This window comes from Phoca vitulina, unplaced genomic scaffold (genome assembly GCF_004348235.1).
Source record: "Phoca vitulina isolate PV1807 unplaced genomic scaffold, GSC_HSeal_1.0 scaffold52, whole genome shotgun sequence".
NCBI classification, from domain to species: domain Eukaryota; kingdom Metazoa; phylum Chordata; class Mammalia; order Carnivora; family Phocidae; genus Phoca; species Phoca vitulina.
In genome coordinates, this window is record NW_022589755.1 from 11,198,037 (window position 1) to 11,212,604 (window position 14,568).

Sequence of the window (14,568 nt, forward strand, 5' to 3'; positions counted from 1 at the left end):
GTCCAGACTCCCAGCCCCTCCTGCCTCAGACCAGGGGTCCAGACTCCCAGCCCCTCCTGCCTCAGACCAGGGGTCCAGACCCCCAGCCCCTCCTGCCTCAGACCCAGGAGTCCAGACCCCCAGCCCTTCCTCCCTCAGACCCAGGAGTCCAGACCCCAGCCCCTCCTCCCTCAGACCCAGGAGTCTAGGCCCCCGGCCTCATCTTCCTCAGACCCAAGACCCAACCTGCAGCCCCCTCCTCCCTCAGACCCAGGAGTCCACACTCCCAGCCCTTTCCTCCCTCAGACCCAGGAGTCCGGACTCCCAGCCCCCTCCTCCCTCAGACCCAGGAGTCCCCAGCCCATCCTCCATTAGAGACCCCAAATTACAGGCTTTCATGGCCACAGCTTTCTTATGGACACAGGCTCCTGGGCCTCCATCGCTTCTCCCACCCCTCCCAAGGCTCCCTGTCCTTGGGCTCCCCGCCCTGGCTGGCCTCTGAAGGGCTCTTTGTCGCCACACAGAGGCCCCATTGAGCTGCGGAGGAGGCTGGGATTGGGGGGGGAGGCTGTTTACGCACCTTCACACCTGGGCCAGGCATCTGTGAGTAACGGCCCTGTGCCACCACCTCCGGCCCCACTAACCGTGGCCCCTCCTCCTCCCCAGCCCTGTGGAGCCCATGGAGGCAGAGGACATCACCCGCGGGCTGGTGAGTGGAGAGAGCCTGGGGGGAGGGGACTGGGGGGCTGCGAGGTGGGATTGCACCCCGAGCTGAAGCCATCCCTCCTCTTCCACAGGCCCCAGGACCACCGCGGCCTGGCCTGGTGCCAGTCAGCATCATCGGGGCTGAGGACGAGGATTTTGAGAACGAGCTGGAGACGGTGAGGGGCAGATGGCGGGGAGAAGCTTCTGTCCCAGTCTCCCTGGGCCCCAGCCCTCAAGTCCCATCCTCAGTGTCCCCTCCCCCCTTAGGTCCATCGTGGGGTGCTGCCCCCTGCCTCCTCTCACTGCCCATTCCTCTTTCTGTAATCTGGGTACCACCATCCTCATCTCCTCCTACCCCATTCTTGATGCCCCATTATAGCACAGACTCCCACCCTTTTTACTCTAACCCTGGGTTTTATCACCGCCCCCCTTAATTGCAGCACAGATCCCTACTCCCTCTCATGCCTGTCCTCATCACCCGCCATTATAACGTTGAATCTCAGCCACCATCCCTGACCCCAGCCCCGGCCACCGCCATTACGGCGCAGACTCTGCTGCCAGGGAGGGGAAGGGTCAAGCCCAAAGCGCTTCCTCTACTCCCCACTGTCTCACTCCCCCTCCCCGCTCTCAGAACACAGAGGAACAAAACAGCCAGTTCCAGAGCCTGGAGCAGGTGAAGCGGCGGCCTGCCCACCTCATGGCGCTCTTGCAGCACGTCGCCCTGCAGTTTGAACCCGGACCCCTGGTGAGGGCAGGGCTGTGTGGGCAGAGGGAGGGCCACAGTGTTCAGTGAGATAGACCAGTGAAGACAAGCTGGGAGGGTCTGGAAAACAGATCCAGAACCCACAGCACAAGATCTAGAAAGAGAGAGCCAGAGCGCTAGCTAGCCGTGTGACCCAGGCAAGATTGCAGGTGCCCCGTGGAAATCTCCGTGAGGAGCCAGTGCAAGGGGGGAGAGTGCTCACAGCAGGGTCATGCAGAGAACAAGAGAGAATCCAGAAGCCAGCAGAGACCATGCCTCCCAGCCTCCTTCCCTGCCGGTGGCTGTGTCACCCATCCATGACCGCGCCCTTTCCCACTGACCCTGGAAGTGGAATCCTCCTCTGTGGCCTCGGCAGGTGCCACCAGTCCATCATTCAGGGCTAGGGCATGGGAGGAAACCACTAGCCTTCCCAGGTCTAGCTGGCCCAGAAACAAGAAACGCCCGCAAGCAGCGCAATAAGGCAGAGCGAGCATAATTCATGATGCACAGACACAGGCAGAAAATACCCGGGCCCCCGCAGATGCCAACCCGTGCTGCCTGGAGGCGCCTGCAGCCCAGTGCGTGACTTAGGAAGAAAGAGGCCACTGCGTGGGTTGGAGGGGGGCGCTCTGTGGACAAGGCTGTCCTCCCAAGAAGACCCAGTGCGGCCCAGCACAGGCTGCAGTTAGGGTGTAGCCCAGAGCACTGGACTGGACTGGAAATGCGTAGCGGGGCCCTCTGGAAACCAGACAGCGGTAGAGATGCCAGGGCGGGATGCCTGGGGGCTGCAAGAAGCAGGGGCGCATCGACTGACCCCGAAGCTTCAGAAATTGGCAGGAAATCGGGAAAGTGCCTTCTCTCCAGAAAAGTAGCTGCCCCTCCCCAGTGAATGGAGGCTGTGGCCATCTGGGCAAAGAGGTCCCCTTGAGCCTGAGGTTTCTAGAACTCGAGCTCTTGGAACTCGGCCCAGGGAGGGTGCTGACTGCCGTGTCCTTTTACAGATGTGGAAACGGGCCTAGCCAGGGCCAGGGGCTTGGCTGAGGTGACCCGGATGGCCCCTGATGTTTGGAATCTGGCCTCCTGCTGCCCCCTCACCTCATCAGCTAGGGAAGCAGCCACGAGATAGTTGTGGTCCCCTGGGCCGCTTCCTGTTGGCCTCTCATGAAGTTTTGTCGTGGAGTTTGGGGGTGTGCAGAGAGTGGTTGAGAAATAGAGTCCTGCCCCTACCGCGGGGTGAGTCCTTAGCACATAGACCAGGTCCCTTACCCGACGAGAGGCCCCAGGAGCCAAGACAGGCTGCAGTTGGCAGCGCATTGCCAGTATCACCCCGCACGGGGCTGACGCACAGGCGAACTCAGGGAATGAGTGGTGAACGAACGAGTGAGCCCCCTGGGCCACCTGGTTATTGACCCAGCCCCCACTGTGCACGGGGCCTCTCTGGGGCACAGATGAGTCAGGATCTCAGTCTCTCTCTCACACACATGCTCAGGTTGCTTGCGGTAGTTCTAGGCTGTGGGCTGTAGGGGAACAGGCTGCCTGGATTCTAAATCCCAGCTTCGCCACTAACTAGCTGTGTGACCTGGGACAAGCTTCTTGAGCTCAGTTTTCTCATCTGTAAAACAGGATAATGACAGTGCCCGTGATTGACCAGGTTTACGTGGGTCAAGGGTTTAGAACGGCACCTGGTCCAGGCCCCGCTTTCGCAGCGTAGCAGGAGATCGCAGGAAACCGAACCATAGCAAATGCTCTCGGGGGCCCCCAGGGAGCCCAAGAGAGGCCAGGGCCTGGGGGTGGGGGTGGTGGAGACCAGGGAGCACTTAGCGGAGGCTTTGCAAGGCAGAGTGGGGTTTGGTTGGCGGGGGAGAGGACAGGCGGCGCTCTGTGTCCCCAGCTCTGCTGCCTGCACGCGGACATGCTGGCTTCTCTGGGCCCCAAGGAGGCCAAGAAGGCCTTCCTCGACTTCTACCATAGCTTCCTGGACAAGACCGCGGTGAGAGACACCTTCGAGGGGTCCCGGTTCCCTCACTCCTTGGTCCTGGGGGGGCTCGGTGCCAGCTGGGCCCTCCCTCCACGGCTCCCTCCCCTCAGCCCATCATTCCTGGCGGGCACCTGGGCTGCTGCGTGGTGACCCCATAGCCACCTGGTCCTCCCCCTCACTCCATTCTCTGTCCTGGGCAGGTCTTGCGGGTGCCGGTCCCTCCCACTGTCGCCTTTGAACTTGGTAAGGAGAGGGGAGAGGGACTGTGGGTGAGGAAGAGGTGTCTGGCTGGGGCTGGGGAGCCCCAGGACGGGAGGCCACACTCCCCTGCTCCCGTCCTTCCGCCAGCGTGGCCATCGGGAGCCCGAGCGTGGGTGGAAGTGGCCCCCAGCCCCCTGCCCGTGTCCCCGCAGACCGCACGCGGCCCGACCTCCTCCCTGAGGACGTCCAGCGGCAGTTCGTGCAGGACGTGGTGCAGAGCCAGCAGGCAGCCGTCAGCCGGCTGCTGGAGGACTTCCGCTCCAAGCGGCTCATGGGCATGACGCCCTGGGAGCACGACCTGACCCAGCTGGAGGCCTGGGTTGGGCGGGACCGTGCCAGCTTCGAGGCCCGGGAGCGGCACCTGGCCGAGCGGCTGCTGGCCCACCTAGAGGAGATGCAGTGAGTGGGGCCTCCCCCTCCCCAGCCTGGGGGCAGTATGGGGGGGGGGTCCCTGCAGCTTCAGGGTTCATTCCTTACCCTTTGGGCTCTTCCCCTGACTTCTGGGTTCCCCAACCCTGCCGTTTGTGATTCATCTGGTTTTCTGTTGTCTCTTCCCAACTTTGGGGCACCCTCCCAGTTTCCAGGGCTTTCCACGGTCTTGTGTTTGGGCCTGACGATTGGGTCCTGTCCTTGCGGCTCTGAGCTCACAAGTGACATTCCTCCCTGCTGCCATCCTCCATCCCTGTAGCCTCGGCCCTCTCCGCCTCTCCTCTCTCTCCTGTGCCCACTTCTAAGGGGACAGCACCCCGGACCTCTGTGCTGGGTAGACAGGGACCGAGGCTTAGCAAGTGTGTCGAAAACTCCTTTCTTCTTTTTGCAGACCCACCATCTCTACCGATGAGGAAAAGAGGTGATGACGGAAGCAGAGGGGATGGCAGGAGAGGCATTTAGTCCCCTGGGCCCCAGGGAGGAAGACCGGGGATCAGGGGCCCGGCCCTATCCTCTGGAGCCCCCTCCCCCTTCCTCAGACACTCAGCTGGAAGCAGTTGTGGGGTTGGGGTGGGAAGCGAATGCGGAGGGGAAGGCTTGGGGACAGCAGTGTCCCCATGGCCATGGGTGTGTGTGCATCTGCGCACATATTGGGGCCCTCACTGTCCCCTCCCCACAGTGCCGCTGTGGTCAACGCCGTCAGCCTGTACCTGCGTCACCTTGGGGTGCGGACCAAGAGCGGAGACAAGAAGTCGGGGAGGAATTTCTTCCGAAAAAAGGTGCTTTTCCCCTGAGCGCCCAAACCTGGCCCTTCCCTCCCCTAGAGGCCCCTGGGGAGCCCCGTGATTCGGGGCTCCTGAGGTCTGATTCTGCTTTGTTGGGGTCTCAGAGATGCATAGCCCCTTCTCCACTCTCCTTACTTCCCTCAGATGATGGGGAATCGGCGGTCAGATGAGCCAACCAAGACCAAGAAAGGCCTGAGCATCTTCCTGGATGCCGCCCGCTGGAACCGGGGAGAGCCTCAGGGTGAGGTGCCCGGCCTCTGCCCGCCCCGGCTTCCCCACACCGCCCCTGCCTCATGGTCCCATCTCTCGTTTCAGCCCCCGATTTCCGACACCTCAAAGTCGAGGCTGATGGTAATGGTCCTGAAGCTGGCTGGGGGCTTGGGGGAGGGGGTGGGGGCTGCTCCTGGGCCGTGGGGAGGCTGGGGCTGGAGCACAGACTGCTGTGGATTAGAGGAGCTGGGCTCTCATTTCCCCCTGCTCCCTGGATGTCTCCCCAGCTGAGAAGCCAGGCCTTACGGAAAGGAGGGGAGGCCTGGGGGTGCCCTCCCGGGACCGGAATGTTGGGGCTCCTGGGCAGGATGTCCCTGGAGTTTCTCTGCACCCTCTGTCTGGAGACAGTCCTGACAAGGAACCAGGTGAGTTTCTTGAGCTCCCCACCCCAGCCCAAGAGACCATCGCTCAGTTCTCTGCTTGCCCCTCCCTGGTCACCAGTATTATTAAGAAACCACCCCCCCGCCCCGGGGCACCTGGGTGTCTCAGTCGGTTAAGCGTCTGCCTTCGGCTCAGGTCATGATCCCAGGGTCCTGGGATCGAGCCCCACGTTGGGCTCGCTGCTCATCAGGAGCCTGCTTCTCCCTCTCCCTGTCGCTCCCCCTTGCTTGTACTCTCTGTCAAATAAGTAAATAAAATCTTTAAAAAAAAAAGAAAAGAAACCAGCCCCCTTCCCTCAGTTCACCCGTTCCACGGCTTTCCTCTCAGGCTCCAGCCTCTGTCCTGGTGATGCTTAGCCCTCCTCCTTGGACTACATTTCCCATCCGCCCCCACGGCGTCATTTCCCAGAACCCTCTCCGAGTACATTGTCAGTCACCTCCATGAATCTGAGGCAACTGCTTGGCCGGGCCTGGGTTCAGGTCCCAGCTGGGCAGCTTAGTTGGGTTATATCCTGGAAGCCCTGTCTGAACCTCAGTCTTCCCAAAAGGGGTCTACCTCTTCCTGCAAGTCCCGGCTTAGGGTCGGGAGAAGGAATGGACGTGGAGGCGTCACGCAGAGCCCCAGTGTGCCCTGGTTCAGTGGCTTCTCCCCCCACCGGCCCCAGCTGCTGTGGCCATGTCCCCCACCGAAGTGCAGGGCAGCCGCTGGTGTCGGCCGCGCACTGGGTGGCTTTAGCCCCCACCCCCCATTCCACGGGAGGAAATAGAGGCCCCCAGAGGGTGGGTCTTGCCGCAAAGGCCCGGCAGCCAGCCTTGCTCTCCCCCGCCGCCCACAGGTGTTGATGCCCCACCAGAGCTGGGGGACGTGCCCCCGCAGGGCCCGGCCAGCCTAGAGCCCCTGGCGCCCCCGGAGAGCACTGAGGAGGGCGCTGACACAGAGAGGTGCCCGGGGCCGGGTGTGGGGGGCGGGGTGCTGGGTGCAGGAAGGGGCTTACCAGGCTGGGGAGGCGCGTGCGGGGTCGCGCTGCCATTTGCTCCTGCTGTCCCCGAGCCGTCTCCACTCTGCCCTGCTCCTCCCTCTGCCCATCTTCGGCCTCCTCTGTCCATCCTCCACTTTTTCTTTTCTCATCTCCTCTTCCCTCTTCCTCCTCCCTCCCGCGCTCTTCGCCTCTGGGCTCCCCCTGTCCCCTCCCTCACCCCTTCAGATTTTCATCCCCTCCCCTCCTCTTCTGAGCCACTGCCCTGCGCCTTGCTCCTGCCTCCCAGTGCCCTATCCTCCATCCCCCACCCTCTGTGCTCCAAGCCTGGGGGCCCTGTCCTCCTCACAGTTGGGGGGCAGGCTCTGCCCCCTGCCTGTCCTTGTGCCGCTGCTTTGGGGACCCTTTGGTGGGTGGGGGAGGTGAGTTGGGTTCCATTTGGGTCCTCCTCTGACCCTGTGCCCCTCTCTCCCCAGAAGGTGGAAGAGGTGGGTGCCCGGGCCCTGGGTGGGGGGAGGGCTAGCCCCTCCCCCGTTTCTCCCAGCCCCTCCCCTCTCCCCATGGGCCACCCCCTCCCCTTCACCCTGCAAGGGGTGGGTGGGGACATCACCCTCCCAGCAGAAGAGCTAAGTATTGAAATCTCCTTCCCTTCCTCACTCCCTGCTCTGGCCCCCCCATCCCATTGCCTCAGGGAAGGGAGGGGTCAGTCCTGTGCTCCATCCTGGGTTTCCCTCCCCACCCCCACCAAGTTTCCCTGTCCCTCCTGACCACCCCCACTGCCCCAGCACCCCAAAGTCCCAAGTCCCACTGCTCCTTCTGACTCTCTCCTCTCTTCTGTTGCATGTTTGATATCTGTCCTGGTCTCCCCTACCCGGGTCCCTGTCTATCCCTGTCCTGGTCTCTCCCTGTCTGTCCCTGACCTGGTATCTCCCCACCTCTGTCCCTGTCCTGATCTCTCCCTGTCTGTCCCTGACCTGGTATCTCCCTTCCTCTGTCCCTGTCCTGGTCTCTCCCTGTCTGTCCCTGACCTGGTATCTCCCCACCTCTGTCCCTGTCTTGGTCTCTCCCTGTCTCTTGCCCTCTCCTGGTCTCTCCCCAACTGTCCCTGTCTTGGTCTCTCCCTGTCTGTCCCTGTCTTGGTCTCTCCCTGTCTCTGTCCTTGTCTTGGTCTTTCCCTGTCTCTGTCCTGGTCTCTGCCTGACTCTGTCCTTGGCCTCGGGGTCCAGGCTATCGGGGCGTCTGGGGCGCTCGGAGAGCCTGCGGGTGAGTGACCGCCGCCGGCCTTCCCGGGGCAGCCTCGGGGCTAAGGGCCGGGGTGGGGGCCGCTCCCGGAGTGACGTGGACATGGACCCCAGCTCTGCCACGGCCGTGCTTGGCCCTGCCCGACGAGCCACGTAGGTCATTCCTCCCACATCTACTGAGGCAGCCTGGAGAGTCAGGAGGATGGTGGGGGAGGGGTCATTGCCAGATTTACAGAGAACTGGGTATTGGACGCTAAGGTCACTGAGGTCACAGGAGAGGGGTGGGACTCTTCTTTCTAGAGATTTGGGGGCTGCTCTGCAGCATGGGCTACTCTGGAGGCATCGAATGCCAAGGCCACGGGGTGGGGTGGGGGGTGGGGTGTTAGACACTAGGAATGGAAGTCTCCTCCCTGGGATTCCCCAAGCTGGGGCCCTAACGAGGCCTCTGTCTCACAGCCCTGAGCCCGGAGATGAAGGGGACCCGGGACGGTCAGGACTAGAGCTGGAACCAGAAGAGCCCCCTGGCTGGCGGGAGCTCGTTCCCCTTGGCACCCTGCACAGCCTGCCCAAGAGCCAGGTGAAGCGGCAGGAGGTCATCAGCGGTGAGTACCCGGGACACCACCCAATTCTGGCAAAGAGACCATGGAGCTGTCCATCCCCCCAGAGCTTGAAGGCGGCCTGTTTCCACCGAGGGCCATTTGTTATGTAAATTGTAGAACAGCCACTCATGGAACAAGAATGTGGCTATCAGCTGTCAAAGTGACATTTCCAGCGAGTTCTGCGCCCCCCCCCCCCCCCGCGCGCCCCCCCCAGTACAGGGCAGTGCTGGTTAAGAGCAGGAACGGGTATATAAAGTTGTATTTCTCCAGTAAATCTTTGTTTTCTTATTTGGGTAGTTCACACCTCAAAAGACTGTCACGGAGCTGAGGTGATTCATGTGAAGCGTTTAGCGCGGTGTGGGGCCGGGTAAGAACTTTCCAGTGTGACTGTTCTTACCATGATCTTAACCGTTCAGGGGCAAAAAGGGTCCCAGGGGCACACGTTTCGGAAGATAACCAGTATATTGTCAGTGCTTGCTTCCGGGCAGGGATGTGATGGAAGTATTGTTTCCGTCTTGATTCTTTTCTGTGATTTTGAACTGGGTGTGGGGAGGGTGTTTGGCAAAATAGGACACTTCTTTGGAAGCTCTGGTTTGGAGGTTTATTTACAAGTTGCTTAATAGTAAGGGTACTCATTTGGAATTTTTAGGGCAGTAGGGGAATACTTTTTGTGTCACAGATCCTTCTAAGGATATGAGCAAAACATAAAGCAGTGCCATCTGATAGAATTTTCTGGAATAATGAAAACACGCAGCATCTGCGCTGTCCAGCATGGTTACCACCAGCCACGTAATGGCCGTTGAGCACTTGAAATGTGACAAGTACAACTGGCAACGGAATTTTGTATTTCAGTTAAAATCTGAAGGCCTGTCCTTGGCCAGCGGCTGCCGTAGCAGAGAGCACAGCCAGTTCTCTCCTCAGAAAAACATTCCTAACACAGGCTTGCACGTTTAGTCTCCAGGGACTCCTGGGGCCTCTGAAACCCAGGCATGCTCCCTCTAGGGGGTCCCTGGGTCCAAGGCTATCAATGTGTGTGTAAAGGGTTATCATTGTTCCAGAAACCAAGGCCGAGAGACTTGCTGGACGCCAAACACAGCTCCGGCGGGTGGGGTGGGGGGGGCGCTTGCTGGTGGTGGTGTGACCAACTCATCCCAGTTCACCTGGAACTTTCCCAGGTGTAGCACTGAAAATCCCATGTTCTGGGAAAGGCGTCAGTGCCAGGCACAGGGGACCACTGGTCACCCCGGCTGGCTGCCGCAGCCAAGGAAAACGCGCAAACAGGATCAGGAATCTTCAGTGGCTATTTCAGGGGCAAGCGATTCCATCCAGAGAGAGTCACCCCTGTCCCTCACCCCGAGCCTGCCTCTGAGACTGCACCCCATCCTTTGCACCCTCCCCAACCATGCTTCCTGCTCGGTGGCCCCACAGAGCTGCTGGTGACAGAGGCCGCCCACGTGCGCATGCTCCGGGTGCTGCATGACCTCTTCTACCAGCCCATGGCGGAAGGGGGCTTCTTTTCCCTGGAGGAGCTACAGAACATCTTCCCCAGCCTGGACGAGCTCATCGAGGTGCATTGTGAGTGCAGGGCCATGGCCCACTGTGCGCCCCACCACCGGCTCCCTCCTCAAGGCCTTTGCGGCTAGACCTGGAGTCTAGCACATTCTCCTTGAGTGCCTACCACGGGCAGCTTCTTTTCTAGCCCTGGGGGCAACCCCAGACCCCCAGAGCTCACATTCCACGGGGCACATCAACAAGCGCACGGCATGGGTGGGGGTTGGGGGGGCAGCCCATTGGCCCCAAGGATTAGACACTTGCAGCCCAACCTCCACAACCCCCCGATCAGCTCTACATACCACCTCTTGGGCCCTGACAGAGCACCCCCTTCCCTCACCGCTCTTAACAGCCCTGTTCCTTGATCGGCTGATGAAGCGGAGGCAGGATAGTGGCTACCTCATTGAGGAGATCGGAGATGTGCTGCTGGCCCGGGTGAGGGCGCCCAGCCCCTGCCCCCCTGGGGTCCCCTCCTCCCAGCCAGGGACGTGGAATCCCATCAAGATCCAGGGGTCTGGGCCCCTCACCCTGTCCTCCTGTCGAGGCTGCTATTCCCACGTGAGGCCCTGCTCTTCCCAATCCCACCTGAGACACCCTCCCTGGCCTGAATCTCACTGTAGTTTGATGATGCCGAAGGCAACTGGTTCCAGAAAATCTCCTCCCGCTTCTGCAGCCGCCAGTCGTTTGCCTTAGAGCAGCTCAAAGCCAAGCAGCGCAAGGAGCCTCGGTTCTGTGCCTTTGTGCAGGTGAGGGGGAAGCCAGGGTCCCGGGGGGAGGGGGCTGGTGTCGCAGTCCCCGAGGCGCCCCCAGTACGGGCCACCTCAGCGCCACTCTGCCCCTAGGAGGCCGAGAGCCGCCCGCGGTGCCGCCGCCTGCAGCTGAAGGACATGATCCCCACGGAGATGCAGCGTCTGACCAAGTACCCCCTGCTCCTGCAGAGCATTGGGCAGAACACAGGTGCCAGAGGGCCAGGCCCCACGCTGCGGGGCCCCGGCTCTCCCATCTCTCACCATGGCGGGGCAGGGGCCAGGAGCCTCTGGCTCGGGGTTCACCGGGGCTCGTCTCTCCTTTGCCACAGAAGAGCCGGCGGAACGGGAGAAAGTGGAACGGGCAGCTGAGTGCTGCCGGGAAATCCTGCACCATGTTAACCAAGCTGTGCGCGACATGGAGGACCTGCTGGTGAGCCTGGCTGTGGGCCCAGACGGAGGGGGCGTCCGTGGGGGGGGCCTGGGCGGGCCTTTGTCTTGTCTGCCTCGGGGCCCCTTCTCTGGAGGTCGGGTCTGGCCCTTGGCTTGTCCCTTCGGGGTCACTGTGGGTCAGCCGCAGCCCTTGGGTCATCCCCGTGACTCTCCCTTCCCTGCCCCAGCGGCTCAAGGATTATCAGAAGCGCCTGGACTTGTCCCACCTGCGGCAGAGCAGTGACCCCATGCTGAGCGAGTTCAAGGTGGCCCTGCCTGCCCTGGCCTCCCCGCTTCTCCCTGACCTTCCCCTGCCCCTCCTGCCCCCAGGACTCTGTGCTAATGCGCCCCGGGAATGAGAGCCACCCCCTGCCCAGAACCCCGCCTCAGTCCCGGCGGCTTGCCCGTCCTGAGCCCCGCCCGCCATCCCGGCCCCGTGGTCCTCCCCGCCCTCCCCTGCCCTGCGCCGACCATGACGCCTTCCTGCCTCCAGAACCTGGACATCACCAAGAAGAAGCTGGTGCACGAGGGCCCGCTGACGTGGCGGGTGACGAGGGACAAGGCTATAGGTGAGCGCCGGGGCGGTGAGCGGGGCCTGGGGGGCGGGGGTCCGGGGGGTGCTGCTGAGGCCTGGGCCTCGCCCTGCAGAGGTCCACGTGCTGCTGCTGGACGACCTGCTGCTGCTGCTCCAGCGCCAGGACGAACGGCTGCTGCTCAAGTCCCACAGCCGGACGCTGACGCCCACGCCTGACGGCAAGACCATGCTGCGGCCCGTGCTGCGGCTCACCTCCGCCATCACCCGCGAGGTGGCCACCGGTGAGGCCCCGCCCGCGGGATGGGGGGCCTCTGAAAGAGCTGGGGAGCGCACGCTGGCCCCCAGGGAGGCCACGGCAGAGGCCCAGGAAGGGGAAGCTGCGAGGGCCCCCCCCTCCCCGGAGCCGGGCGTGGCGGGGGGGCCGGGAGCACTGTGGGCCTTAGGAAGGGAGCCGCGCAGCTCCCCGGGGGTTTGCACACAGGAGCTGCCAGCTCTGATCAGCATTCGAAGACGCCCCCTGCAGGGACTGGAGGGGAGCAGGGGTGGAGGCTGGAGCCCAGCGAGGAGGGGTTTGCAGATGCGCACCAGCGGCTCCAGGGGTTTTGTGGGCAGAGCCAGACTGGGGACTGAGGATGAGGGGGTGTGAGAGGGAGGCCCTGGGAGGAGGCACCAGAGGGATGGGCGTGAGCTGGGGGAGCCCAAGCTCAGGGGAGGTGCACATCGGGGTGACCCTGGCTCTGAACCCCCTCTCCCTCCTCCTGCAGATCACAAAGCCTTCTATGTCCTTTTCACGTGGGACCAGGAGGCCCAGATATACGAACTGGTGGCCCAGACCGTGTCAGAACGGAAGAAGTGAGGGGGGCCTGGGTTCTAAGCTCGGGTGGAAGGGGCGGCCCAGGCTGGGGGGTGGGAGGCCCCAGTACAGGATCTGGGGGCTCTGACTGCCCGCCCCGGGGTGGGGGCTGACCTGTCTCCCCAGCTGGTGTTCCCTCATCACCGAGACTGCTGGATCCTTGAAGGTCCCCGCTCCCGCCTCTCGCCCCAAATCCCGGCCCAGCCCAAGCAGGTGAGGGGGACACTGGAGGGCTGAGGAGCCAGGAGAGACTTCTTTGTGTGTCTCCAGAACCTGAGCTCCGGGCACGTGTGTGTGTGTGCGCGCGCGCGCCTGCGTGTGTGTGTGCGTGTGCGCGCGCATGTGTGTGCGTGCCACCACCACAGCCCGTCTGGCCCCTGTCCAGGCCCCTCTGTCTCCATCTCCCAGCCTCAACTTCTGTTTCTGGACCCCCCCCCCACCTCCTGCTGTCTCGCTGCTGCCCCCCAGGGCCAGGGCCGTGGGGTCACCCAGTACTTCCTCCCCGCAGCACCCGAGAACCCCTGCTCAGCAGCTCGGAGAACGGCAACGGTGCTGGCCGAGAGATGCCCCCAGTGGACAGTGAGCCTTTGCGGGGGCGCGGAGTGGGGGGGCAAGGTGTCCTGAGGAGGCCCGGCGGGAACTGAGCACCGGCGCCCGCGGGGGCCGGGCGGCCCCACCCGCCCCCCCCCCCCCCCCCCCCCCCGCGCTTCTTCCTCCCCTCCCCCCAGGCCGGACCGAGAGAATCCTCAGCACCCTCCTGCCCTACTGCAGGCCCGGCCCCGAGGGCCAGCTTGCAGCCAAGGCCCTTGAGAAAGGTAGGCCGGCGCCGTCCGTGCGGGGCTGCCACTAGCCCATCTTTCCAGCCTGTTTCCTGTCCAGGCCCAGTGCGTGCCAGGCCTGCACCACCACCCTCGGTGGCCCCGAGCCCCTCTTCCTTCTGTAGCCTCTGTCCCTCCCTTGACCTCCGGTCCAGCCTCTCCCTGGACACCCTCTATTCTCCGTGTCCCCTCCACACCCCCTTCACATCCCCCAGCCCCACCTGCAGCCCGGCCCCCACCTTCCCCTCTGGGTCCCCCCCGCCCCTGCAGGCCCCTGGCCTCTTTCCCGGCCCCGCTTCTGACTCTGTCCCCTTGCCCCTGCCAGTGCGGTCCCTGAAGCAACTCCTATTTCCCTCGGAGGAAGACAGTGGGGCGGGGCCTCCCCGTGAAGGGGATGGGGTCCCAGGGGGCGGCTCCCAGAGCCCGACCCAGACCCAGGAGATTCGGGAGAAGCTGCTCAGCCTGGAGGACACCATGAAGCAGCTGGAGGTGGTGGCCTGGGGAGAGGGGCAGGGCGGGGGAGGGTGGGGCTGACTCGGTGGAGGGACCCCTCTCATTGAGGCCTCTCCATCCAGGAGGTGGAGGAAGAATTTTGTCGCCTGCGACTCCTCCTGTCTCAGCTTGGGGAGAACACCGCCCCCCAGCCTGGCTGTACCTGAGGCCCCCTGCCCCGGGCAGGTGAGTGGACACCCAGAGGGCTTGCAGCTCTGCCGGAGGGGAGGGACCGCGGTGGGCATCTCAGGGGCTCCCTTCTCCACAGCCCCCTCCTGCTGTCCCCCTGCCTCTCCCCATTCCACCTCCTGGCTCTGGCTGTTCTTTTTGGGCTCTTCTGTGTTCGCTCTGCCCGTCCTCCTCCTCCCCTCATCCCCCCCCCCTCGCCGCTTCTCCCCCTTCTCCTTGTCCCTCTGCATCTCTCCCCATCTCCCTTCTCCTACATCCCCCAGGCCTTTCGCAAGACTGAGGGCCACCCGCCGCCGCACAGCTGCCGCAGCATCTCCAACCCCAAGGGCTTGAGGAGAGGGAGCTGGGCTGCTGGGGGGGGGGGGGGGGGGGGGGGGGGGGGGGGGGGGCACCGCCCCCCCCCCGACCTCCCATCGGCCTTGGCCTGCTCTCCCTCCTGCCTTCTGCCTGGGGGACTCAGGGCTTCATTCTGGGGGGATCCACAGTGACCCCCCCCATTACCCAGGCCATCTCGGTATTGCCTGGGGGGCACCCCTCCATTCCCCACCCCCAAGTGCCTTTGCTATGTTTTTATACCCTGAATTGGAGGTTTATTTTTTAATATAT

General features: G+C 63.2%; 1 protein-coding gene across 7 annotated transcripts in view; it reads left to right on the forward strand.

Moving 5' to 3' along the window:
- Positions 1–14,322, forward strand: part of ARHGEF1 (Rho guanine nucleotide exchange factor 1) — a 19,441-nt gene extending 5,119 nt beyond the window's left edge. For 4 of the 7 annotated variants that reach the window (XM_032388652.1, XM_032388656.1, XM_032388654.1 and 1 more), the window contains exons 2-31: positions 646–688; positions 777–860; positions 1,316–1,429; positions 3,318–3,416; positions 3,605–3,647; positions 3,818–4,064; positions 4,486–4,515; positions 4,774–4,873; positions 5,024–5,120; positions 5,195–5,230; positions 5,377–5,514; positions 6,366–6,471; positions 6,983–6,994; positions 7,733–7,900; positions 8,204–8,349; positions 9,775–9,921; positions 10,250–10,332; positions 10,518–10,643; positions 10,740–10,854; positions 10,976–11,076; positions 11,264–11,341; positions 11,569–11,644; positions 11,724–11,891; positions 12,375–12,462; positions 12,590–12,676; positions 12,972–13,042; positions 13,192–13,278; positions 13,607–13,770; positions 13,857–13,959; positions 14,226–14,322. In XM_032388652.1, the coding sequence (XP_032244543.1) occupies positions 659–688; positions 777–860; positions 1,316–1,429; positions 3,318–3,416; positions 3,605–3,647; positions 3,818–4,064; positions 4,486–4,515; positions 4,774–4,873; positions 5,024–5,120; positions 5,195–5,230; positions 5,377–5,514; positions 6,366–6,471; positions 6,983–6,994; positions 7,733–7,900; positions 8,204–8,349; positions 9,775–9,921; positions 10,250–10,332; positions 10,518–10,643; positions 10,740–10,854; positions 10,976–11,076; positions 11,264–11,341; positions 11,569–11,644; positions 11,724–11,891; positions 12,375–12,462; positions 12,590–12,676; positions 12,972–13,042; positions 13,192–13,278; positions 13,607–13,770; positions 13,857–13,940 (2,925 nt within the window). In that variant the 5' untranslated portion in view covers positions 646–658 and the 3' untranslated portion in view covers positions 13,941–13,959; positions 14,226–14,322. The remainder of the gene's footprint in view (positions 1–645; positions 689–776; positions 861–1,315; positions 1,430–3,317; positions 3,417–3,604; positions 3,648–3,817; positions 4,065–4,485; positions 4,516–4,773; positions 4,874–5,023; positions 5,121–5,194; positions 5,231–5,376; positions 5,515–6,365; positions 6,472–6,982; positions 6,995–7,732; positions 7,901–8,203; positions 8,350–9,774; positions 9,922–10,249; positions 10,333–10,517; positions 10,644–10,739; positions 10,855–10,975; positions 11,077–11,263; positions 11,342–11,568; positions 11,645–11,723; positions 11,892–12,374; positions 12,463–12,589; positions 12,677–12,971; positions 13,043–13,191; positions 13,279–13,606; positions 13,771–13,856; positions 13,960–14,225) is intronic. The other 3 variants (XM_032388658.1, XM_032388657.1, XM_032388659.1) reach the window with 3 other exon arrangements.
- The last annotated feature ends 246 nt before the right edge of the window (positions 14,323–14,568 follow it).